This window comes from Larus michahellis, chromosome 2, assembly GCF_964199755.1.
Source record: "Larus michahellis chromosome 2, bLarMic1.1, whole genome shotgun sequence".
NCBI classification, from domain to species: Eukaryota; Metazoa; Chordata; class Aves; order Charadriiformes; family Laridae; genus Larus; species Larus michahellis.
This window is the reverse complement of record NC_133897.1, coordinates 115931109-115958393: the sequence shown is the minus strand read 5'-3', so window position 1 is coordinate 115958393 and position 27285 is coordinate 115931109. Positions and strand designations below refer to the sequence as shown.

General features: G+C 42.6%; 1 protein-coding gene across 7 annotated transcripts in view; it reads right to left on the bottom strand.

The window, feature by feature from the left end:
- Positions 1-27285, bottom strand: part of DLGAP1 (DLG associated protein 1) — a 462862-nt gene that overhangs the window by 98267 nt on the left and 337310 nt on the right. For all 7 annotated transcript variants that reach the window (XM_074576757.1, XM_074576758.1, XM_074576754.1 and 4 more), the window contains one exon: positions 247-424. In XM_074576757.1, coding sequence (XP_074432858.1) covers positions 247-424 — 178 coding nt within the window. The remainder of the gene's footprint in view (positions 1-246; positions 425-27285) is intronic.

The following is a 27285-nucleotide window of genomic DNA, read 5'->3' as shown; positions in this document are numbered from 1 at the left end:
AAATGAATTGCATGTTGTGCCACTCATCCTTTTGCAAAGGGCAGGTTATGGCATTATCAAATGTTACCCTCTCAAAACCAAGATTGTGTGAAAACATTTCTTTTTCTTAAAAACATTTTGAAAATGCATGTCATGCAACAGCCTGATCCCACTTAAAGCAAAATCAAGTTTATTATGTTGCAAGGGTTCGGCCGGTACCCAGCGGGGCGGCTGCTCTCTGGGCTACCACGGGTGCGTGTCACCCACCTGACTGATGGTGCTCATGGCTCTCATGTAGCTCTCATTGCGGGAACGGAACTTGGGGGACGTCAGCAGCCCCGCGGGGTCCAGGCTGTCCAGGCTCCTGTTGATGGAGACTTCGCTCACTGCCCTCAGGTAACTGTGGCTCCGGATTTGAAGCTTTGGCGAGTGTTCACTGGATATCCTGGGAGGTTTGGGGAAAAAAGAAAAAAAGGAAAATAGATATTTCATCAAATCTGAATGACCTCGCCAGGAGCGGGATAAAGAAAGGAGAGGCCCAACAGTAAGATTGGCTGCATGATCCTAAACGCATCTGCTGAACATCCACTTCTTGAAATGCAGTTTGTAGGAGCTGTAGGGGCTCTATTCCTCTAAAGGGTTGTTCCTCTGAGAAAATGTGGTGCTGATCAGACCTGATGGTTCTGTGACTCTTACACTCATGTATGTACCCGTGTAATGGGGCTGCTTCTTATGGAGCTTCCAAGGGTGTATGGGCATACAGAGTAGGCAGATCATGCACAACATGCACTCAGAGTACACCTTAACCTGGGAAATCATTCCATGAACTTGGGGCACCTGGTAAGGTTTGATGTGCTCGAAGTTTTATTTTATTCCTGGCTTAAGCTGAAAGTTGAGAAAATGTAGGCTGGGGAAGTAGCTTTACCCGACTTGGTGTCAAATTAGGAGTTGAAAAACCACAGGTGTATTTCTGACATGATAACATTCCCCAACTTTCCAATACCAGTGACAGACGAGATGCACAAGAAGTCAGAAACAAACAAAAAAACCCCCATAGGTAATGTGCAAAACTGCAGTACTCTCGCCATATGCACTTAGAGGTAACTAGCAAAGGTCATAACATGTAGCTACAGTCCTCTACCTGTGAGACATTTTATCATCTGAAAATGCCAGCCAAGCGCTGTCTTCACAATCTGAGGCATCCCATAAAGATGTAAGTCACAAAAAGTGATCCATGTCAAGCCTCTTATGCAATACAATTCTTTTGGGGGATATTTCTTTTTAAACAATTAGTCCATGGATAAAGCACTGAAAGGGTGATTCTGCAATATTTTGACTGGACTATCTTTAATATTCTTCAAGTATTATGAAGTTTACAAATTAAAATACTGACTACATTTTCCATTTTTAAATGTGAATCTCACATGGATGTTTGCAGGTACACGAAAGAAAGATTTGTAACCTAATTACAGGTTTAATCTTGGTCCCCTAGTCTTTAGAAATACATACACAGCTGACCTGAAAGAAGAGAATCCATTTGGTGTCTAATTCCTCAAGCATTTGCAGATATTTTGTATTCAAGTAGCTAACGATGGTAATTAGCATGAGCAATTTCCCAGTGGCATGCACAATTTTGGTAATTGTCGATGTATTTTAAGAGGACAACTCCATTGTGTAATCCCACACCTAAGTAGTTCAGAAACTGGGTCTGTTTCTGAATGGTACAATCCCGTAATAAAATCTGGGTCATCTCTACAACACCGTATTCTCTGGCTGCTAATTACCTGCCTAATAAAAATACGTAAATTTATGCTAATTACTCATTATTCCTGCCACAGGATGAAGATAAAGCCTTTGCTTGCCATTTTCACTGTGTGCACGGGGCAATACTCACAGCAGCCATATTCATATGCTTTGACTCCTTACGTCATTTGATTCCACATGACAAAAGTAGAAAGCTTTTTAGACATCATAATTAGTGGTGTTCCAAACTCAAAAAAAGGAAGAGAAAATGATGAAAAAGTGGCTATTATGAGCGGTTAGCTACAACATTTTGATAACTAACACTAAGCATGGAACTCTTGGGAAAAAAATATCTTGTTTGTTATTTGATAAAAAATAAAGGAATAAAAAATTAAAAAAGATAAAATAGAATGAATAATTCAACAGACAATTTTCAGATGCACGCGAGCTACTTCACCACCCTGCAGATCTGTAAACTGACGAGCATTGCCTGAAATGCATTTCTTAAATTAAGTCAAAATGTATTTTATGAATAAGTTGTGAACACTTTGCTGCCAATATGTGACATGCAAAATTCAAGTATGCTTGATTAGCTGCCAGTTAGATAAAATACGTCACCTGGGGCTGTCGCTGTTCGCTGAGTAGCTGAACTCACAAGACGACTGCAGCGCTTCACCACAGTCAGCGCACAGATATTGCCAGACAGAAATTTGCAACTGCTGAGGCAGGTGTCCTTTAAAGGTTGGACCCAACATGACAAGATGCAGGTACCCACAGCAGCAAGAATTTGCTGTGGCAGCCGGAGTACAGATCAGACCAGGTCCTCCAAGTGTCACGGAAAGCCACCACAAATGGTACAGAAATTCATTTTCTGTATGCATTAGTGTCGCGTAACAACATTTTCCCAACTCTGCTTGAAACAAGGGCGTCCATCCATGACAGTAAATGTTTCCCTGTTGTTTCAGATGTGGGTGGTCAGCACAGCTGCCTTCTTTGTCTAACTAGTTTTGTTCCTGACTATACAACTGGCCAGTATGGCACATCTCTAGAAACATATATTACAGGTGGCCACTTATCTTAGCCTGCGCATACCTCCCATCTGTTGTATAAAACAGACCAGGATATTGGCAGCTGTTGGAGGAGGTGGCTCCTTGCCTACTGATTGCTACAATCACTGTTTCACTAGATGTAGCGATGGGCGAAAAAAAAAAGAAAAAGCAAAAGGATTTAAAGCATAGACAAAGAAACATCTGAAGGTTTGCATTTATAATGATTACTACTGCTTTTATAGCTGTGTAATAAATCGTCACTACATTCTACAGTACACTTTAATGAACAGCTGAAATGCCACTGGAAATTTTGAAAACATTCCATTTAGGAATAAATCTGGCTATGTATGACAGGGGAAGATCTGAATGTCTAATTTATTTTCTCAGAGCTACTATTACCATTAACTTGTAAATGAAAATATTCTCTTCTTCCTTAAGGGTTCAACTCCATCTTCTGTTTACCCTGCATTACCTAAACTTCTGTTTGTGCCATCATAATTTCCACAACCAAGTGTGACAGACAAGGGACTGAGACTTTGGGACAGCTCTTTGGCCAAAACAAAATGGTCTGTTAGTTCCACTCGCTGCAGTGGATATATTAATTGGCAGAAGGAGGATGCAAATAATGAAAGACAGTGTGTGGGGCGGGAGGAGTAGCACTGTTGGACGTGCCTCCCAAGAACTACAGCAAGAGGCACCAGGAGCAGATGAGGACTCTGGGTTTCTGCCACTCTGCTGGCTGCTGTTGTGGGTGTCCCAAGGGGATTGACCAGAAAAGGAGCCAGCCCTGTGCTGAGGTGTGTGGGAATGGACTCTGCCGAGCCCCTGTGGAGCAGTAAAGGCTCCCCTGAGTAAAGGAAGGCAAGCACCTCTGGTCCACGTTGTGCCTCAGGGAAGACTGAGGTACCCGGCCTGTGAGGGCAAAATGCTACTGAAAGCCCATGAGGGGCTCTGAGAGGCAGGAGAGTGTTCATCTAAGCAGAAAACGCGTTTTAGCAAAGCATCTACAACAGAAGATCGTGTAGGTATGCATAGGAAATCTTTAAGATACCTTTGCGTACTGCCCTTTGTTTTCTGCTCTGTACATTTCAGACATACTGAGGCTAATTCAAATACAGAAATGACAACATTTAAAATGCACACACCTAATCACCCCCACTGCTGCTGCAACACGCATGTTAATAAATACTTTTAAGCAACTCTTACAGATGTGTTTGTATTTCCACAGTCTTACGTCAGCTGGAAACACATCCTGGTCCCTAATTTGCTTAATCGACTATTTGCAGAGTAAGGAGTTGGTCAGCATAGGCAAGCGTGGCAGGAGCTAGGCTTGGCTGATTTGCTCTGGTTTGTACAGGGAAGCCTGAGACAGAGGCAGGACAGAGTCTTAGCCTTGTGCCCAGCTCAGGTGACGGTCCAGGGTGAATGAAGGGGGAAGAAAAGCTATGCACTATCATTATGTACTGCCTTGTCATTTCTGACTTGTATATGCTGGCGCCATAATTTAGTTCATTCACATATATATTAAAGGGTTTCAAACGCAGTCTTAGCAGATTAAAAGTGAAATATATTCTTGGAAGAGTTCCTTTGCCTTCAAAATGGCTTTCAAATGCCAAAGAGAAGGTAGACAACAGCGATTTACAAGAACAGGCAAGTTTAGTTTCAGATATTTCCTTTTGATTTAGGAAAGCACAATGCACTCAGTCGTAGATGTGCTCTTTATGAAAAACACTTTCATTTATTACATTTCATTTCTGAATGAAAAAAGGGAGAGACAAGACTGACGATGGCTGCTTTCCTTCCCCTTCAGGCCAGACACAATATAAAAAAGCATTACAATGAAAAATGGTCCTACGACTGTATTGTCTTCTGCAAGTTCAGCATTCAGATTCACAGCACAAAGGGGAGTGTTGTGCCAGATGGGTACTGTGCTATGCCAACCGAAAATGACAAAGCAGAATAAAGTGAAAGTCCAGAAAGATGTCCTGAATACTTCTGTAAGCCAGCAGAGGAGTGTGCTAAAATTTGCCTTCAAACAAACAGAAAGCCCCCGACAACACACCACACACAAACCAAACCCAAGAAAAAAATAAACCTCAAATCCACCACTATTGTTAAATATCCCAGATCTCATTTTTGTAGCCTACAATGGACAGCTTAGTTCCCCGGGGCTTAATTGTCCTAGGCTGAATGCCCCACCGCTAGCGTGGCTGGTAGGCACATCCAATGTACATTTCTGTGCTTAATTTTATTTGCATTTTAGTGTTGCTAGAAGGCAGAATAACCCCGTGCAGTGCAGTCTGTCACAAGGCAAACACTGAAGGACATCAAGGAGGAACATGTACAGAACAAAGTCACTCAAGTGCATCTGTCTGATCCCAGTCATGATACGGGTCACGAGGCTGGGGTAATTTGATCATGTTGGCACCTATGTTCTGCTGCTTTTTCAGTGCAGCGAACACAAATCTGTCATGCTACTGACAGAGACAAGCACATAAACAGTTTTGAGCATTTTTCCCCCTCACCAGGGATTTTTCCAGGTTTTGAAGATCTTCTTTTCCAGGTTTTGAAGATCTTCTTTTCTGTTTTTTTTTTTATAATGAAGTGAATCGCCTCATGAGGATTTCCTACCTTGAAGCTAAAAAAAAAAAATAATACAACCTCTCTTCAAGTCCATAGTGTGTTGCTAAAGAGCCAAGTGTGAGCAAGAAAAATCTAAAACTTGGAGACAACCCGAAAAAGTTCATCTGCCAAAGAGCAACTGAATGTTATCAGCACAAAATTGGCATCTGCTTCCTTTTGCGTTATAGAAGATTTCACTGATCAGACTACAAATCATCCTCACTGCACGGACCAGCCAACACATGCCACAAAGCCGCATGGGACATCCCAGTGTCATGGGGTTTGCCACAGGGCGAGAAGAGGCAGAACTTACAGTATGGTGTATTTGTCTCTCTGCCTGATTTTACAGATTCTGGTAGGGCTGCAGAGGAAAGCACTTAAAAAAAAAATAAATCCAGAAGTCCACACAGTTTGGTGTCACTCAACTCTCTAACGTGTCTATCTCCAGCTGTTGTGGGTTTACTGAGTAAGCACATGGTGTCCTGCCAGAGAGCTCCTGTTTGTTTGATAGAGGGCAGCACGAACTGGAACAACATTTTTTAGTAGCAAAATGCTTCTAAAAAGTCCAGTCCCTTTTCAAACTCTCCATGCCTGGCCACTGCCAGCTTCAGAATCAGCCATGGAACCACCTTGTGATTTTATTACAAACCTGCTTCCCTCTCAAAAGACACAGAATCACTGGGTTGTTTTATTTCTTTTTGAGTGTGTGTGGGCGCTGAGGTTGTATTACCATATTTCAAGAGCATCTTTAGCCCTTAATTAAGTGTTAAAATGTTAAAGCTGACCCCTGCATAAAAATTCACATATACATTAAAACAAAGCTTCTCCTTTATTTCAAAGATCCTAATGAGTTGAAGGAACATTTCCCTTGCCATTGATGTGCTGTATCTTCTCCCTGCTTTCTAGACATGGTGAAAGAATAGAGCACAGCACGGAAGGGGCACATAATGCCATACGCAATTGAGTTGGTAAGAGAAGCAGATGGAAGATGATGCAGACAGACATTATACAATTCTCTTTAATCAGAAATCTGGTCTACATGCTGGTGCTGATTCCCATGTGGGGGTGTGTGTGTGGGTAATAGTTGTGAGCGCTCTTTTGTTCCACCCTGAAGAGTGAAAAGAGATGCTGAAGCGTGGAAACAGTTCAACCCAGATGAACCAGCTCAACCCAGTGATGCCAGGGTAAGCCATTTCTGTACAACACCACACAATTTTTGTTTACACTGGCAGAGAAATGCATCCTTTCTTGTCACACCTAGCAGGGTAAGATATAACACCGTCAAGAGTGCCCAGCTTCAGAAGAGTAGCTTTCCTCTCAGAAGACCCTCTGAGGAAAGCTGTGGGCTTCATGGCCCCTATTGCCAGTCTTACTGAGTACACGCTTAAAAGGGTTTTTGGAGAGTCTTGCTTGATAAAAAGATGTCTGAACCTAGACCAAATGTGTGACACAAGGCTTTTGCCTTTTTCAGCACAAGCCTCCTTTGGGCTGGCACTAATAATCCCAGGAACAAGCGCTGCTCACTGAGAGAGACAGATATTTATCTAAGGTGGAAAAGCTCTTGCCTTCTATCAGGGATAACAGTAAGAATGAACACTGCCGGAAGGCCTGCGCAGGTCAGCCATGCCAGCAGCCCTGCCTGGAGCCCTTTGGTCCATGTTGGGGTGAAGATGAATCCTTTTGTGCTTTCCTTATTAAAGCCCCCAACCACTGCTTTGATGAACTCTCTCTGTGCTGGCACAAAAGCTACACCCTCCTTCCTGCAGAAGGCGCTCCTTCAGCTCCCCTCGACGAGGCCAGGCTCACCCATCTGATCCCACATCACATTATGTTCTTGGATACTTCAGTGATTACTGACCCGCTACACCACTTAGACACACAAAACTCTATGGGGCCAGATGAGGGAGCTGGCAGATGTGCTCACCAAGCCACTTTCCATCATTTATCAGCAGTCCTGGCTAAATGAGTAGGTCCTAGTTGACTGGGGGTTAGCAAATACGATGCCGATCTACAAGAAGGGCCAGAAGGAGGATCCGGGGAACTACAGGCCTGACGGCCTGACCTTGCTGCCAGGAAGGTTATGGAGCAGATCATCTTGAGTGCCACCACATGGCGTGTACAGGACAACCAGGCGATCAAGTCCAGTCAGCATGGGTTCATGAAAGGCAGATCCTGCTTCACTAACCTGATCTCCTTCTATGACAAGGTGACCCACTTAGTGGATGAGGAAAAGGCTGTGGATGTTGTCTACCCAGACTTTAGTAAAGCCTTTGACACTGTCCCACAGCATTCTCCTGGAGAAACTGGCTGCTCATGGCTTGGACGGGCAGACTCTTTGCTGGGTAAAAAACTGGCCGAAAGGCTGAGTCCAAAGAGTGGTGGTGAATGGAGTTAAATCCAGTTGGCAGCCAGTCACAAGTGGTGTTCCTCAGGGCTCAGTATTGGGGCTAGCTCTGTTTAATATCTTTATCAATGATCTGGATGAGGACATTGAGTGCACCTCGGTGAGTTTACAGACGACACCAAGTTAGGTGGGAGTGTTAATCTGCTTGAGGCTCTACAGAGGGATCTGTACAGGCTGGATCAATGGGCCAAGGCCAATGGTGTGAGGTTCAACAAGGCCAAGTGCCAGGTCCTGCACTTGGGTCACAACAACCCCATGCAGCGCTACAGGCTTGAGGAAGAGTGGCTGGAGAGCTGCCTGGCAGAAAAGGACCTGGGGGTGTTGGTCAACAGCTGGCTGAATATGAGCCAGCAGTGTGCCCAGATATCCAAGAAGGCCAATGGCATCCTGGCTTGTACTAGAAATAGTGTGGCCAGCAGGAGTAGGGAACTGATCGTCCCCCTGTACTCAGCACTGGTGAGACCCCACCTCAAATGCTGTGTCCAGTTTTGGGCCCCTCACTACAAAAAAGACATTGAGGTGCCTGGAGCGTGTCCAAAGAAGGACAATGAAGCTGGTGAAGGGTCTTGACCACAAATCTTAAGAGGAGTGGCTGAGGGAGCTGGTGTTGTTTAGCCTGGAGAAACGGAGGCTGAGGGGAGACCTTATGGCTCTCTACAACTACCTGAAAGGAGGTTGTAGCAAGGTGGGTGTAGGTCTCTTTTCCTAAGTAACAGACAATAGGTCAAGAGGAAATGGCCTCAAGTTGCATCAGGGGAGGTTTAGATCGGATGTTAGGAAAAATTTCTTCACTGAAAGGGTTGTCAGGCATTGGAACAGGCTACTCAGGGAAATGGTTGAGTCGCCATCCCTGGAGGTATTTAAAAGACATGTAGATGTGGCACTTAGGACATGGCAGTGTTAGGTTGATGGTTGGACACGATGACCTTAAAGGTCTTTTCCAACCTATGTAATTCTGTGCCACCTCTCCACTCTAGCAAAACTCAAAAGTCATCCACAGTCTGCTCCAGCTAAATTCTTATTTTAGTAATTCAAGCATTTTGGCCTGCCAGCCAGCCGCTCGAGAGCATGTGTTTGAGGGCAAGCCCTCCAAGAAGGAGGGAAGGAGATGCCTCCAGGTCCACTCAGGCACAACTTTTGGCATTGGACATGCCAAAAGTGGCGGACATCACCGCCACTTCTGTAATTGCTGCTATTATCATAAATGAGTCAAATCATACTGTCATTTTCCTCCTCTTGGATGTCTGGTATCACACTCAAAACATCTTGTCGCACACCTGCGGATCTGCACTTCCTGACGCATTCATGGAGAGAACTGAAGTTTGAGTCTCAGTCTGTATTAATATTAAGCTTACTCCTACTCAGAATACTGACAGACAGCTTTTTTCTTTTTTTAACCTCAGGGTGTCGGGGATCAAGATATTCCCCGTTGCAGTCCTTGTGCTATTCTACAAAAATCACAGTCTCCACAAGCTCGGACCTCACCTGCTTAGTTTAAGTTTCAGGTCTCCCCCATTCGTACGTTAAAAATTTGATTAATTCTGCCACTGGGGAAAACCCAAGAATTAACAGCTCTCCACCAAACAGCAGGAGGAAAGCAGTTACTTTTCAGGAATGCCACCCAGCCGTGTGCTGAGCTGGGCTGCACAACCAGCCCTCCCTGCTTAGCACCGCGATTTATGCAGGAGCTCTGGCTTGCTACCGGGAGTGGGAGGATTGTGCTCCAGCTCAGCTAAACGGCATCTTCTGGGCAGACTTCCCGTAACTGAAAGTCCTCCTGTCCTACTCCAAGTTACAATATTGGGCAGTATTTCTCTACAAATAATGTTTTCCGGTAAACACTAAAAACATATTTGCTGTTGAACTTCCCAGCAGTGTTTATTTAAGAGTAATTCCTCCTGACAAATTGCAATGCGTTTTCAGTGTTCAGTGTCCTCAACTCCACGTGGACCTGAAACCAGGTGACAGTCACCCACACACTGCATGGTGCTGAGCCTGCGAGCCCTGCCACGTGCCTGCTTCTGAGTCACCTAGTTCAGAAAGACATTTCCAAACATCCGGGCTAGATCTGTATAAACATCTCACAGTGAGATTAGGAACACAGCTTAGTTTTGCAAGTCAACACCGTTACTCCAAAACCTTCACATAAATAAGCAGCCACCTGCATTTTCCAAAAACGCATTTTACACATGCAGCATTTTTCCACTTCCTATTCAGTCTTCTGCCGTTTCAAAAGTTTCAGATACCTACTGAAAAAAGAAAAAAAAGCAGACTCAACACCGGCTGTACAGATGTGAAACACAAACCAAACTACTGGAGAACTCTGAAAAGCAAGTACATTTTAAAGCAATGACGAGGGTAGGCTAGCAGCTCTGTAAGGGAGAAGGGAAAAATCCCAAGTCCAACTAAGCTAAGGGGCTGAGCTCACCTTCTGACATCTCTGAGTAACACCACCACCTCCAAATGAATGATAAAGCAAGAGTCAACACAGGGCCAAGCATGCTGCGTGACAAATACTTTGAATATCTGACCCCCCGTGGGCACACATTATTTTCTTGGTAACACCTGCAAATTGTTGACCTGGACTGTAATATGTGCTGGTGGTGACTGCGGATTTTCTCTCCTCTTCTCTCTTGATGGGTTCATTTTGAAAGATCATATGTGCACTCTTACTAAGTGGCTATTTCAGCATCCTCTATTTTAGCAGGTTTGTATCTGAAGAAGACTGTGCAGTTTAAAGTGCCTGAAGAGAAGACTGCTTTTTCTTTTTTTCTAAGCAAGTACTTCTAACTTACTACATTTTGTTTCTCTGCAGACACCGGGGAGGTGGTGACTTAAACTCCAAGCTACTCCTAACAGCACAGGGGTTGAGATGGGGGTGAGAAGACAGAGCAGTGACCTCCTCCTCCTTTATAACTCTACAGGCAGTTTCTCAAGCTGTGTTTGTAAGCGTAGCTTGGAGCCCAGGTATGTCTTGCAGCCATCCTTTCCTGATTTAAAAAAAAAAAAAGGCAATAATTTTGGGGAAAATCATTCAAATAGGGTTACCACTGACTAAGATAAAACCCTACCACTTCTGTCATACCAAAGAAGCTGGCGATACTAACTTTTCTTCCCTAATTTTATTTAAAGTAATGTCTAAAATATAAGTAAATGAAAAAAATAATGGTATGCAGTAGTGTTTCTGGCAAATTCTCTACTGATTCTCTGGGCAGCAGTCTCTGCTGCTCTGGGAGATTTTCCCTTTTATCAGTGATACTGCACAGCAAAAAGTGATACCCCAGGAGAAGGCAGACTTTCCCTCCATCTAACTTTACTAGAGCTATTCCTCAGAAAAAAAGAAGCCGATGCCACTTTCCCTTCAGGTGCTTTTACATCAAACAAAATCCCTCAAAGAAACCCAGATAATCAAAAAAAACCCAGCTGTCCATGTGTATTTTATAACTCTTTCCATTCCAAAGTCTTTCCATTTTTGTTTTCCAGTGATTATAAAAAGAGCTGTCTGCTGTACTGAGATACAACATGAAGCGATAACCTGCTATTTCAGGTATGCGTGAAACATATTGTGGTCTGGGCAAGCTGGCTTATCAATGGTTTTATAAAGAGGGCCGAAGCACTGAGTACCTCAAGGTGAAAGTCTGCAGTTGTCTCCATTATGAAAACTTTTCTGATAAGTAGAAGTTTGCTCAAAAGATGTAAAATCATGCTTAACACACATTTTTTTTTATTTTTTCCCCCCTTTTTTTAAGAACAAATGCCTTCTGTGTTTTAGGCTATCATTGGGCCAAACTTGTACAGAATGCAACCCGATAAAGCAGAACTAATTATATTTTGGACTATGAGAGAACAAAGGAAAAAAATGTCTTGAGAAGCCTCCATAATAGTGCCAAACCCATCTGGGGACTGAAAATGATTTTTTTTTTTGTTTTTAATTATTTAAAATAGGTGTCTTTTACTCCCATGAAAAAGAAATCCCATTTGGGTCTGGGATTAAAGGAATGGAGAACCAGTTATCATGACATTCATCATGCTGTTAGTGTCAAGTGCAATGAATCAGACAGAGACAATGGTGATGTAAAAAATATTTCTGAAGAGTGGATCTTTCAGGGTTAAGGATCTTCAAAGGGGTTTTGCACCTCATTTTAAAGGAAGAAAGGCTTTAACTCCTGAGAAAGTCAGCTGGCCTCTTGTCCTGTAATAGTAGGCACTCCTATTTCCAAATATTTATTTGAATTTAATTGTCATATTTAGAATCAAAATAGATGCTTTACTGAATTGGGACACTGCTGTTTTCCAATGAAAAATTGAAGCAAAAAAATCCAGCAAGGTCAGATGAAAAAGAGAAAAAGTGCCCAAACTTATGTGTCTGCAATAGGGAAAGGAACAAAGCTAGTGCCTTACAGAGGACTGATCAATAATGTGTGGTCTATCCTGTATAAAACCAACTAACCATCCATGAATGAGTTTTCAAAATATAATGATAAGACACATGGTGAAGATGAAGATGGCCTTCTGTCCTACTCAGAAGATGAAAATATCTGGATATCTATGTTTTTGTTTAAAACACCATAACAGAAAAAAAAAAGGAAAGAAAAACTCTAAAATTTTCTGGATGAATAACTTCTATCCAGCATTTAAAACCACGGGCAACAGACCTTGGCTCATGGGTTCAGACTACAGTGTTGACAGAAAATTGCTGTGTGACCTAGAGGAGAAGTCATATAAACTCTCAGGCTCAGCAAAGAGCTATGTTAATACTTCGCTACAGCGCTTCTCAGGTGCCTTTGTGATGCTGAATTAAAGTTAGCAAAGACGACTGAGGTTCTTCGATGGAAGAGAATAGCGGCACTATATTTTTATTATATTACTAGAGGCAAAGGTGACAGAACAATTGAAATAACAAACTTCAGCCCCAGAGATGGATATTGTATATAAAGTGGAATAGCCAGTTAATAAAGAGTGTTTGGTGAGATGGTCAAAAGGTACTTTAGAAGAAATGCATTTTTTGGTTAAAACCATTATTATCTATGGATAGTGATTTACAATATCATCTCAAGTCAATGGTTTTGCTGAGGTAAGACAGCACTCCTTGAAAAGATCTCCAGCCTAATAAAACTTCAGTGAGCTACGGAAAAGTTTAATGCCTAAAATATCAATTTTAAGCAAAGCATAATGAAACTTATATTACTTTCTCAAGCGTCACAACTCTTATGAGGGGGGCTGCAATTTTGCCCTTAAGGTATGTAATTTAAGTAAGCCATATGAGTAAGTACCGTCTTCCTTAGATGACCTCCTTCTGAAACGGCTGTTGCACCTATAGCAGCTATTTTTACTGCTTAGATTTTTTTGTCACCTTGATTAAGAAAACAGTGACTGTGATAATTTTTTATTGTGAGGAGCAACAGGGCAGAGACCTGTCTGGTGATGTTTGAACACCAGCATGTCTTTGCGTGCAGGCGGGATGCACAAGGCCACCTGCGAAGGTCTGATTAGCGTCCTGGGACTCTGGCTTCTCCTGTCATGTGCCAAGTAAGGGCTAATTGTTAATCCACTGAATTTTGTCCCTCTGACTAAGTAGACAGGGGTTGCTGCTAGGTAAAATTAAGTGGAGCATTCCAGCTCTGCGAGACCTTCACATTTTCCTGAACTATCCACAGAGAGATGTGTTGGGTCTCTCTTAGCGAGCTGCCCATTGGTGCATGGGCATGCACTGACACATCCAGGTAGATGGAGGAAGCACTAATATCCTGCTCACTGTCCAAACACAGTTCCCAGTATTGCACCATGACTAGACAAACCCAGCTGACTCAAATTCATCACTTTTTCAGTTTAACATACATCAGAGATCAGCTGTGATAAATTACCTGGACTTTGTGTAACGTACTGTGTGGAACCACAGAAAGGCAATAGAAGTGGGGCGACCTTCTTTACATGACCGCAACTGGGAACCATGTAATATAACGTACAGAAGGGACTGGGAAAGCTTGAGAACACTGTAGAGAGGCGGCCTTGAAAAATTGAAAGGCTGGTCACGTAAAATACTTATGGATGCGGGCACATAGGCACCATGGATTACCAAGTAGGCAGGGAGTTTGAGGATACTAGTCTGAAAAAGGTAAGTTCCCAGTAGCTAAACTAATGGAATAATTCATTGAGATGTTAATAAAGAACTCCATTTATTCTCACTGGAGCCAGCTAGCCAGCCACTAGAGGGAGGAATAATCTAGTGCTGCCAGTGATTGCTATTTATTACACTTCTGAAATGCATTATGTTTTTCTTAAAACTCATCTCATGAGGCTTACAAAACCTTTATAGTTAAAGGAAAAAACCATCGAGTTTTCACAGTTGGTGAAGAAAGCACACAAATACAAAGTTCAAGGACGCAAGAAACAGAAAGCTTATAAAAAAGATGCTGTGCATCTATTATATCTTAGAATATATTCTGATTTTTACAGCCCAGATGAATTGTGGACCTGATTTCCAATTAATTAGGATTCATAGGGCAATTTGCTTTCATAGCATTCAGCACATCATTACAAAAATGGTAGGATTTAAAGCTTTTTTATGTACTTTTTATGAATGAAAGTATTTTTCTTGGTGACTAGAAAGGGCAGGTCAGCACTGGGGTTGAAAAAGGAATTTTGCTTCCGTACAGAAACTGGTAACTTCCTTAAAATGTTACTTACATATTCTTTAACAATAAAGCTATTTGAAAGTAGAAACCAAAGAAAAGCCCAACACAATAATATGCTCTCAATGGCTGTATTACTGGTCTTGCTCCTTTCACTAGATAGCTATGCTAAATATCCATTTATAGAAGGAAGGAAGCAATTTGGATATGTGAGGCAGGTTTTTATGTGTATAGCTATTCACTACTCGCTAATGAGAATGTATTCAGTAACAGGAAAGTGCTAAATAAAACGAAAAAGTTGTTTTTATCTAAAGATAAGCAAGTAATTAATTAGATGGGTAATTGCTAGATGTTTAGCAGGTCAAATCTTGGAGTTTTGCTGGAGGTCTATCAATGGGCAACTTTGAGTCACGTTTTTTTCCTCAACTTAGAAAAATTCTGCTGAAGTTAACGTGCCCAGTCCTGCCTTTCCAAACAGGAACAAATCAAGCTTAAACTCAGCAGAAGAAAATGGACCAATATTCTTCTTGAGAAGACTGTGGCAAGCTCATGGATAATATTCTCTGTTGTGAGTGCACTAAGACCTTGGGATGTAAGTAGAAAACCACTCCTCCAGTAGCTTATGTGGGTTTTACTGTCCCTGGCAGCACCATTCTCTTAGTGGGCAATTAGGCTGCTATCAGGACAGGACCACTGGTGCTGCTGTCTACCCTCTCCGAAGAGGAGAAATCAGGAGATAACAACAGAGATAAATGTTTCTCGCAGCCTTCCAAATGGCTTTTCATCAGAACATTCACAGGTTTTCCAGGAATAGGCATGCAGAGAGCATACAGTGGGAACGCCCTCCACTCAGCCAGACTGGGATTTTCAGTGTGTGTGGTGTGCTTTGCTTCTCTGTGCAGCACATACCACGGCAGCTCAGGCTCTGAGCTGTGTTAAAATATCTTCTCCTATATCTGAAGGCCTTCCTTATGGGGGGGGAGAGTGAGGGCGGCGGGGGGGAAAGGCCTTTTAAGATTCCGTTCTGCTATAGTATGAAGGGTAACAAATACAAAGAAAATTTCGAGAGATGTGAGTGGGAAGCCATGGATTAGCGTACGTAGGCAGGGCATAGAGGGAAGAGGAGAGGCAGGACTAGCTGAAGGGAAGCATGCCGAGCTATCACTTACCCCCTGTGAAAGTATCTGAACCACCTCTGGGACATATGTTAGCAATGGGTGTGGGCTGCACGGTGGTAAGAGAGGGGGAGACGTGTCAAGATATGAGAAGATTGTACCTATGAACTTCAACAGACACAGCAAAATGCAACATGAGTTACTGTTACTCCTAGAAGTTGTGTGCTCCCCTTCGGGCTTTCACACATCACGCGGAGAGCAAATACGTACAGCAGGTGGAAAGAGAACATCCTGGCAGCAAGATGTGTGTGGGAAGCACAGTTGAGGAGGAACTACAAGAACCGACCCTTTTATCCCTGGCTGAGGTCTCGCCAGCCTCTGCAGCTCTTCCTCCAGCAGGGAAGTACAAGGATGATTTAACTTCTTCCCCACGCTGTGCCTCGCTGCTCGTGCGGTACGGTGGGGCTCTTCCCAGGCATCCCAATGAGCACAAGGAAATGCTGACGCAAGCCTTGCTTCAGGAGTACAAAACAGGAGCTAAGAGCAAGGGGGCAATGACTAACGATGACTGCATTAGCATTTCTGCAGCCTCTTTAGAAGGTTCCGTAATTGCTGCACTAACTGTAATGAATCAATCCTCGTGACATCCCCATGAGCAGGAGGTGAGTGTTATTATCCCTTTTTTACCCAGAGCTGGAGGCAAGTGGATATCCGCAGCTGGGAAGAGGCCAGGCAGGGAGCAGCAGCGGTGGGGCGCCCAGCGCTCCTTCCTCAGCCCCTGCGCCCGAGGCCACAGCCTACCTGCCACAGCCGCCTGCCCGTCGGAGTCGGGGCCAGACTATCCCGCCACCCTGCTACCCTCTGCCAGAAAAAGGGGCACCACACCGGAGAGTTTTGCAATTTCAGCCCTTCATTTTAATCGCTCGACTGACCCTCCCCTTCCCTGGGGGAACAACGCAAGCCAGGCGCTCGTTCCAGGTGCACCCCTCACGCTCTTTTTAGACCTGAGAAACACCGAGCAGCCAAATCATACCTTAGAGTGCTGCTGAACTATAATTAACCTTACTGTATCATTTTATGGAAGAGAAAGCTGTTAAATTTGGCTGAATTCAAAAGAACTTGGAAGAACAGTGGCAAGATAATGTTTTTAACAAGCAGCTTGATTAATTCATGGCAGAGGTTATCATCCCATTGTGTTGGGTAGGAGGCCGACATTTAAAATTTTCCATGTACTTTGTCAGGGGGGAGAAAAAACCTCCACAGCTCAGATTTTAAACGCTACACTTGAGACTTGTAAACAACTCACTGCTGAATCCAGTACTGAGGACCCAGATCCCAATTGCAATGTATTCCCAAGGACTTTCATAGAAACAGTTGACAATCATTTTGCTGTGCCTTATTCCTATTAAGTTTCATGCCTTAGGGAAATAACCCCAGTGTTGATTTTGAGTACAGCACATGCCTCCCCATGGAGCGGGATGCCCTCCCAATGGGTATCTCAGGCCTGTAATGGGTGGGGGCTGTGGGTAGCTCAGGGAGCAGGGCAGGGGATTTAGATTCATCTTGGATCTAACCTGGATCAGATCTAACCTTCCCATTCTGGCTGGCGTGGGTGCTGCCAGCGATAGAAACACTGAGGCAGTAATCATGAAATATAAGATAGTACAATAAAAACTGTAAGATACAACTCAGAAGCAAGCTTTTATCTCTCTTTTTTTGGCTACAAAAAAGACTAATTTTACTTTTCCTCTCTAGAAATATAAATATTCTATTTATGAGAAGGGATTAGATCTTTTAAAAATCTTGATAATTGAAAATGTTGTAAAACAGGCTTGCAAATAAGCATCAAGAAGTTCTAAAATCAGTGTTTCAAGTATTACTTTACAGGTCAATTTTATTTCACCCTCATCTTTAAAAATATTCCTTAAAAATAAAGATTCTTCCGTTAGTGTTATTTATTATTGCCTATTATGTACATCATTTAAAGCAGCACCTAAAATAAAACACATAATCTGAAAATACATTCAAAAGATGAAGAATCTCTGCGACAATAACATCAAACTACCTCCCAGTTTTTAAAGAGACAGCTGTTCAGGTGATTCATTGTTTGTATGATCTTCAAATGGATTATTTTATTATTCTCTGGGCTGTTGCCCTTAAGGCAACTAGTTACATTAAATAACAAGCTACCATTATGTGGACATACTGATTCCGAGAACCGGGGAAGGAAATATAGTCATAACATGCAATTTCAATAGAAAATGAGGGCTTGTCAATCCTCTGCCAGAGGCAAAACACTCAGGCAGATACCGCAGTCACCACAGAGATATAACGAATCTGATTAACTTCTCTGGAGAAGGGACAATTGGAGCTGATAGGATAAAGCCTCCTTGGCGTTCATGCATGTTTGCACAGGGATCGGTGCGCAAGGGCTGCCCGGCCGATGGTTGATGGCCAGGGCACCTGGGCTGCCAGGCTGCGGTGGTGAGCCACTGCGGCAACTTCTGTCCGGAGCACTGGAGCAGGGAGCAAACCCAGTTGCCCAGGAAATGACTCCAAAGATAGCCTGAAGCGTGATTGAGTGCCACTAATCACCACAGGTATGGTGGTAGCAATGGAGCACCGAAACGAAGGAAGGCATAGCTGTTTTCCAACACAAGCTGCATGCCTCCCCAGCGAGAAAAGGATGCAAAGAAAAGGATCCAGGAGTGCTAGCAACAGACCGGCTCTAGTCGGGACTAGAAACTGTGGGATAAAAGAACTGTGAGAGACTCACAAGGATGAAATTAGTAACAGGACTAGTTAAAAAGGTTAGTAATTAAATCAGCACTGATTAAAATCTTAGCAGGAGAGTGTGTTAGGATCACGGCAATAATAAATGAAAGCGGAAGAGAATGCTACACTCTCATTATTTTCACAGGTGTGAAATTCATTAAAAAGGGAAATAAAGTAAGCATGGGGGAGGTGGAAATATAGAAATAGTTGATAGTCAGGTCATTCAGTCACTGTGTGAAGGGACAGTGACTCTGGATGCAGTATTCTTCATGCAAACCTCGTCTCTTTTAATGGAGAAAGGATACTTGCCTAAGTACTAAGGATTATTACTTAGGAATATTAAGGAATCACTTAAAAAAGAAAAAGAGAAAAGAAAAGAGAAAGGGACACCAGAAATAGTGACTTTGTGCTGACATTCATTCTAGCCACTGTCAGTCTAACATCTTATTTGAATAAGGCATCATCCACTCCCTCTCAATTCAGATTTGTTCATCACAGGTAATCAGCAATTAATTTGTGCCCCAAATCAAATGATCTGTAAGTAGGGGGTGGGGGGGAAGTAATAGATGGAGAATTACTGCTCTGCCAGAAATGACATTCTACCCAACCGTAAATGACTGAACAACTGCAGTGGCACAGCCTGACTCACCAGCATTTCAAGCAAGCCTGAGCAACAAATCTCTGCCAAAGCTCTCTTGTCTCACAGCTCTTACAGCCACATGACCGAGATGAGTCCAGCAGATCTTGCACCATTCTGAAATGCACGGCTAGACATTTAGATTGGACCCTATTGAGTAGACAGTGGCAATGCTTCTGAGATTTCTAACATCTTTAACTGCAACTTCACGAGGATGGTTGAAGGACATGTTGGCTACATCCCAGTAGAATAAGGAAAAAAGACCTTTTCAAAGTCAGAAATTGCCGCCCTCCTCCTCTCCAAGTTCCAGATTTTATAAATATAATTTCTATCACTGATACAAACATAAATATTATGAGATGAAGTCATGACTCAGTTGATGTCATCAATGACACCATTTCACCCAGACTGGTTGTAAGCTTTCCGTATTATATAACAACTTTTTTGCTTCATTCTTCACCGGCAAGTGCTCTAGTCACACTGTCCAAGTTGCAGGAGGCAAAGGCAGGGACTGAGAGAATGAAGAACTGCCCACTATAGGAGAAGATCAGGTTTGAGATCATCTGAGGAACGTGAAGGTGCACAACTCCATGGGACCTGATGAGATGCATCTGTGGGTCCTGAGGGAACTGGCGGATGAAGTTGCCAAGCCACTATCCATCATATTTGAGAAGTCATGGCAGGCCAGCGAAGTTCCCACTGAATCAAAAAGGGGAAGCATAACGCCTATTTTAAAAAAGGGAAAAAAGGAAGACCTGGGGAACTACGGGCCCGTCAGTCCCACCTCTGTGCCCAGCAAGCGCATGGAAGCTATGCTAAGGCACATGGAAAATACAGGGGTGAATGGTGACAGCAATATGACTTCACAAAGGGAAAATCATGCCTGAAAAATTGGGCAGCCTTCTATGATGGCGCTACATCATTGGTGGATAAAGGAAAAGCAACGAACATCATCTACCTGGACTTGTGCAAAGCATTTGACACTGTCCCGCATGACATCCTTGTCTCTAAATTGGAGAGACATGGATTTGATGGGTGGACTGCTTGGTAGAGAAGGAATTGGCTGGATGGTTGCAATTAAAGAGCTGCTGTCAACAGCTTGATGTACAAGTACAAACCAAAGACCAGTGGTGTTCTTCAGGGTTTGGTATTGGGACCGGTGTTGTTTAACATCTTTGTCGGCAACATGGACAGTGGGACTGAGTGCACCCTCAGCAAGTTTGCCGATGACACCAAGCTGTGTGGAGTGGTTGACATGCTGGAGGGAAGGGATGCCATCCAGAGGGACCTGGACAGGTTTGAGAAGTGGGCCCGTGTGAACCTCATGAAGTTCAACAAGGCAAAGTGAAAGGTTCTGCACCTGAGTCAGGGCAATCCCAGGCACAAATACAGGCTGGGCGGAGAATGGGTTAAGAGCAGCCCTGAGGAGAAGGACTTGGGGGTGTTGGTGGATGAAAAGCTCAACATGAGCAGGCAATGTGCACAGGCAGCCCAGAAAGCCAACCGCATCCTGGGCTGCATCAAAAGAAGCGTGGCCAGCAGGACAAGGGAGGTGATTCTGTCCCTCTACTCTGCTCTGGTGAGACCCCACCTGGAGTACTGCGTCCAGCTCTGGGGCCCCCATCATAAGAAGGACACGGACCTGTTGGATCGAGTCCAGAGGAGGGCCATGAAGATGATCAGAGGGCTGGAGCACCTGTCCTGTGAAGACGGGCTGAGAGAGTTGGGGTTGGTCAGCCTGGAGAAGAGAAGGCTCTGGGGAGACCTTATAGCAGCCTTCCAATACCTAAAGGGGGCCTACAAGAAAGCTGGAGAGGGACTTTTTGCAAGTGCACGTAGTGATAGGACAAGGGGTAATGGCTTTAAACTGAAAGAGGGCAGATTTAGGTTAGATGTAAGGAAGAAATTCTTCACTATGGGGGTGCTGAGACACTGGAACAAGATGCCCAGAGAAGCTGGGGATGCCCCATCCCTGGAAGTGTTCAAGGCCAGGCTGGATGGGGCTTTGAACAACCTGTTGTTGTGGGAGATGTCCCTGCATATGGCAGGGGGGTTGGAACTAGATGATCTTTAAGGTCCGAGCCAAACCATTCTATGATTCTATCATTCTATGTATCCTTGGTTTTGAGATTTATGCAAACTTCCAAGAACAAAATTATTTCTCTAAGTGTGACAAAAGCAAAGTAGCAGTCTTAAGTTTCGTAAAACAAAGAGTAAAAGTAATAAATGAAGTAAGAACCTTGTATTATTTTGCTTTCTAGTACATTTTTCAATTTTTGTTATGCAGACAGTAAGAAATACTGATTATTACAAGAGACAGTTTTAAGAATCCTCTATAGCATGCCTATTTTGATGTGATAAAGTAATACATAATAACTGTGAAAATTTTTAGGACTAGCCCAAGGAGGACTACTTTCCAAAGGAAGTTTTTCAAGGTTTCCTTTCAACTGTAGAGTAATGAAGGCTTAGCGCAGATTTGCAGCAGCAATTGTCAGATATAAAACAAGAGAGATTTATGTACTAGTCCTGAAAGCTCCAGAGCTTGCCTTCAGCATGATACATCACTGTCACAGTGCAGAGCTGCACAGACACAACCCAAGCATGGCTGCCACCCCGATGTCACTTAAATAAAAGGAAGGATTTGGGTGCTCTGGACGTGGCTGCTGGCATTTGGGGATGACAAAACCAGTTAGTGCTTTCTGCGGTCTCTGGGCTTGCCGCCGGCAAAGCTGCTGGGAAGCTGGGATAGGGGCTGGTCAGGTAGCACAGACAAATAACACAAGCAGTGATCGTATGATGGTTCTCTACTTCTGTGGTGTACAACGAATGAGAAAGCAGACAGAATCTAAGAAAGTCTTTAAGGATTTTCCCGAATTGCTCCCCTCCTGAAAAGATTTATAACTTTATTAGAAGGAGAGGAGATTTTAAAAAGTCAAATCTCTTCAGATGAACTTTCATTCTCCTGTGTCACTGGGAGCAGAGTGGTATTTGATGCTGGCCTACTTCAGCATCTCGGCTAAGAGGGACTATACACTTGCTTTGCTGCCCCCTGCCCCTAACCTTCACCCCATATGGCACCCAAGCCAGCAGAGAATTACTAAAATAAGTTGAAAGTTACTCCATCTTAGCAATAATACAAACACAAGAAAATACAAGAGTCAAATGACTGGGCATCAGCATGACTTAGATATTAATAGCATCTTTTATTTGTAAGGGCAGAACAATTACTCACTTTCACGTCTCTCTCACCCTAACATGATGCAAATTAACAGAAGGTCCTAAGGGTTGTCTGCAGAAACACTGTTTATCTTGTAATTTCACATTACTAAAGCAAAATACATTATTTTAACTTTTTCCTTTTTAATCTAAAAGGTCTCCAGCATTTCACAGTGAAGGAATATTGCACTTCTAGCTGATCAGAACAGAAACTTATTATGAATAATTAACTTAATTATTGTGGCCTGTTTGCTTGTCTTGTTATGTTGGACATTAAGGACCACAGATTGAATTTTGTGCAGACGCACATCTCTCTCTATGCCTGTGAATTTTCTGCATGGCAGATTTAATACATCAGCTGAGCTCCCCTTAGCAAACTAAGCCAGATAGTACAGGATCACATACTGAGAGTCAAGCATGGTATGGCTGGCAGCAGTCGGAAAATAATTCGAAAACGCTAGCAATGAAATAACATTTAAAAAACATGAAAGAATTGCGCAGCACTGCTGTGGGTGGGATATCTATATTTACTATTCAACAGCAGGCCTTCAGGAATAATTTGGTCCTGATGAGAACTATATTTTTTGTATTTAAAAAAATAAGTTAAGGAAAGGAAGCAAGAACAGTGATGGTGGGTATATTCAATAACCCGAGTAAGAGAGACCGAATCATAAAACATAGGTCTAGAGGGGTCTTCATGAGGTCATTTGGTCCCTCCTCCTACCCTAAAGCAGGATCAGCAATACCTAAATTTGTCCTGACAGACATTTTCTACCCTTTTCTTGAAAATATCCAGTGAAGTGATTTCTCTTGGCAATCCATTCCTGTGCTTATCTATCAGTACCACTAGGAAAATTTTCCTAACATACAGCTTGTGTATATCCTTGCAGTCTAAGGCAGTATTTCTTCTCCTGTCCCCACTGGACATTATTAACTTCCTTTCTGAGGCAGCCTTTTAAGTAAGTGGGCAGAAGTAGGGCTTAAAATACAACAGAACCAGTTTTGCACACAAACATTCAAGTTGTCTGTGTAAAAACTATACCCTGAAAGAGATGGCTGAAAACCACAGCTTGGTTCAGCGATTATAATTGTGTTTCTTAAAGCAAGCCCTAGAATGAATAAATGCTTACAGGATTTAACTGAGAGAAGCTAAAAAGTCCGAAGTCCTCTTTTTCATCTGTAGCTATGTCTAACATAAAGCTAAATCATGTGCAAAGTTGAGCCAGATGACTACATACAGGACAAGGATTTTGAGTCTTCTCAAAGCCTCATCTTTGAGCCTCATCTAAATGAGGCTGCAGTTTTTCTTTAACAAATTATCAACTTCCAAGACGCTGCTCCAGTATTGACAAAAGATAACACTTTGACTAGCAAAGTTAAAGGTTTTGGGGTTTTTTTGGCTAATGTTTATTTTTGTGTAAGTTAATTGTAACTGTTTCATTGCCTCAAATTTCAGCAAGTAAAGGTAAAAGTACAAGTGAGGCAACAACTGTAGTGTAGGTCACAGATTACAACAAAATTCTGACTTCTCATCTTAGAGAAACAAGAAATAACTTTATTTATCCAAATGTGACAATATTGACGTATCAGGGCATAAGGGCATACAGAGCTAGGTGTGGACTGACGTGGGTCAGGTTTTATGAAGGGATAAGCAATGTCTGCGAGCAGCGGGACTGTAGTAGCTAGGGCATCTCAGTTTCGTTGCAAGACAACCTGGTGAAGGTCATGACAGAAGCAGAGAGGAGGAGTGCCCATCCTGCCTACGTACTATGCGGTGAACTGCAGGAACGCCCTGCCTCCACAGAGGACTGTAGAGCGAGATGAGTGGGTTCATTTCTGCGCTGTAAAGGCATCCATACCTTTGTGTGAGGGGACACAAAGCCCAGAAGGGAAGCTGCCATGGGGCACAAGCTTTCTCACATGCCCATCAGTGATATTAAGCATTAACTGACTGAACATGCTTTATATATCCACCAGTGGAAAGTTGCAACTGTTCGTTAAAAGCTCCAAGCTCTAAGTTCCTTCAATAAATCAATATTCTCTGCTCCTTAAATATCATGTACACAAAACAGATGTCAGCTGCCATAAGGAAACCATTGGCTCTAGAGGCATGCCCACCTACTACCTCAAAATAAATATATTTTTTATTGTCTTGCCTTTCAAATTTTATCCTGACTTATAAATTATTCACTGAACTTAATCATACCTGACACATGAGCCTGAAAAGTGAGAAACCTGTCCAACAGCTTCTCCCTAGCTTTCAGAGAGAAGAGAGAAGGAACTGCAATAATATGAATAAAAAAGTAAGTAATGTATCATGCATCAGTGACTGTGGGCTGGCAAAGTTACTACATAGGCCAACAATGGTTCCAGAATACTATTCCTTTGGCTGCACGTCTAAAGTTTATGGAGATGCACACGTCTCTCGTGGGAAATCCAAAAAACTTCCCCTTCAAGCAAATAAATAAAATACAGCTCAAGGAAAATGGAAACACTTCTTTCACTAGCTAAAGGTTTGATGAAAATGCAAGAGACTGCAACACGAAACAATGAAACACTGTACTGGAAACATACTGTAAAACACTAATAAAAGATTAATCAGACTTGCTCCTTTTGTACTAGTTAGGAAAGTCATTGTTCCCTAATTGGAAATCACTCAACAAGAACGAAAATGAACAAGCTTCCCTGCACGTGTCTAAAAATATTCACCATAAGGAAGATGAGGTATTGTATCACCTTACGTTTTCCCTCTCCCTTCCCCCTGTCTGTGATCTGGGCCGGTGAAGTTAATGGGACATTTTCATTAATTTTAGCAGAATGAGGACAACATCTCTATTTAAAAAAAAGAAGTATGCTTTTGTTTATATGACGCTTTTTTCTGAGGGTATTTTGGAGCATATTATAGGAGTATTATAGAAACACCTTAAAGTAAATAGGACCTCATTGCTAAGACCAAGGTGGTTTTCATACCTAAGGATATGCGCTATGCCGTATGGTGAAGTGCAGTGTAAGGACACCAGCCTTAGTTTGCTCAAATGCCAGAACAGCCTAGATAGGCAGTGTGTCAGGCCACAATGATCCTTACATCCCCTACCATTTCCCTCAGTACAGACACTTCCCAAGAGCAGCATTTCAGAAAAGCTGAGAAGGTGGGAGAAACATCTCAAGAGCCCATATTGTTCCACAATTTTATGAGAGCTGCATTTTTCAGTTTGAGAAGCCATGAAGATATCTACGTACACAGACGCGTCTATTGCATCGCTATAGGAAAATCAAAGTTACAATGACCTCCAGCTTTGTGCATAACATTTAACAACGTCCTTGCCATGAGACATTTAATTTGCTGTGTCTTTAGTGTAAAAAGATTTTGGACCTTTGCTTATCCTTTCATTCACATCAGTCCTAGCATCATGTGTGAAAACAGACATTGCACAATTTCACCATTAATTCACTCAGTGCAGATGATGCATTTTACCTTCCCCACAGTCTATATGGATGTGTCCATGTGTGCATATCACCTTCCTCCCAATCACCAAAAATTACCACCAGACAAAATTATTTGGGAGCCTTCCAGATTTTAAAGCTATTTTGATTGTAATTTCTTTGACTCAATCAGGGAATTTTCTATCTGAAACATCTTACACTATGTAGCAATGGGGTGGTTGGATTTTTTTTTGCAAGTCATCCTAGCAGAGCTGGTCCTGCAACTCTGTCAAGACTTCATTTGTAATATAGGTTGACCCTAGCTTGAAGGCTTGTCCTCCAGGCACTGACTTGGTCAGTTCTCAGACAGGTGATGAAAAGTTAGAATTCAGGATTTATAAATCAGATCTACCCATTTTTTCTTGCTTTTGTCACTGCTATTAAGTTTGTGCCTAGGTTCTGCCTCTTAATTGAGCTTGATAATTTACTGTGATTTTATAGGATATTAAGAAAAATGTCACCGTGGTTTTCAAAGCAATTTTATCTTTAGATTCCTAGAAACAGACAAGTAGAAAGTACTTAAGCTATTTGTATTAGCATATTAAAAATATAAGCCTGACTGTACACAGATAACATGCACATATTTTTGGAATGTCTCTGACAACCTTTAAAGTTAGGGATTGGTTGGTTTATTCTAAGTGTCACTCATCTATGTAGTAAATCACAGGAACAGATGCAGCTATGATGGAAGTTACTGAGACAAATTCTTTACCATGAGATAAAAAGGAGAAAAGCCTAATGCTTTTTGCTTTCATTATCAGTGGTGTAACTTGGAGCCCGTTAAAAAGTGTTTGTGGTGTTTATAATTGTGTTTCACCAAGTCACAGCTGACTGGAAAAACATGATGCCTCTACTACAACACCTTGAAAATAAAGATTTGGCAAAAAAACCCCTCATTTCTGTTCTTCCTTCTCTCCTTTTCACAAGTTCTACAAATGCACCTCCAATGTATCAAGACCATTGAAATTGTCAATATGCTGGTGACCAGAGAGTACAACTTGTCTCAGAAAAAAGTTTGTATGATCAAATATGAGTTCAAACGAACAATTCTGCAACTGTATATAACCCAAAATGCATGTAAAATGTCCAAAAATGGTTTACCATTAAGTATTGTAATATTTTAGAAAAAAAAAAAAACAAAACAGAAGTGCAGAAGACTCCAGTAGCTGAAGTCCCCACAGTAGCAGCAATATTGAGGTAGGAAGCAGAATCTGAACCCATATTTTAAGCAGTGAATGTGTGTGCAGTGGAGAAGAGGAAGGGGGCAGAATGAAGGAGAACAACTCTGGTAACAGGATCCATCTCTTAGACCTCTTGTCCTCAACAGAGTTTTCCAGTCCCTTCCATATTCCTCATCTTTTAGGTTGGGAAAGTGCTTCCATCAAGTTATACCTTGGCTGACTCACCATCTGCTTTGCCCATACTCCTACAAGAGATCATAAGGCACAGCTGCAGATCTTTGTCTTATCCAGGTACACATCTTCATAAAATTTGCTGGAACATTGTATCTTTTGTATCTTTCATATCTTCGGTCTCTCTAGCAAACTTGGTTAAAGTTGGCCAATGGATTCAAAAGTTACTGGCAGGTGGAGGCGACAGGTTGGCATGTGGACAGACAATGTAATTGCAT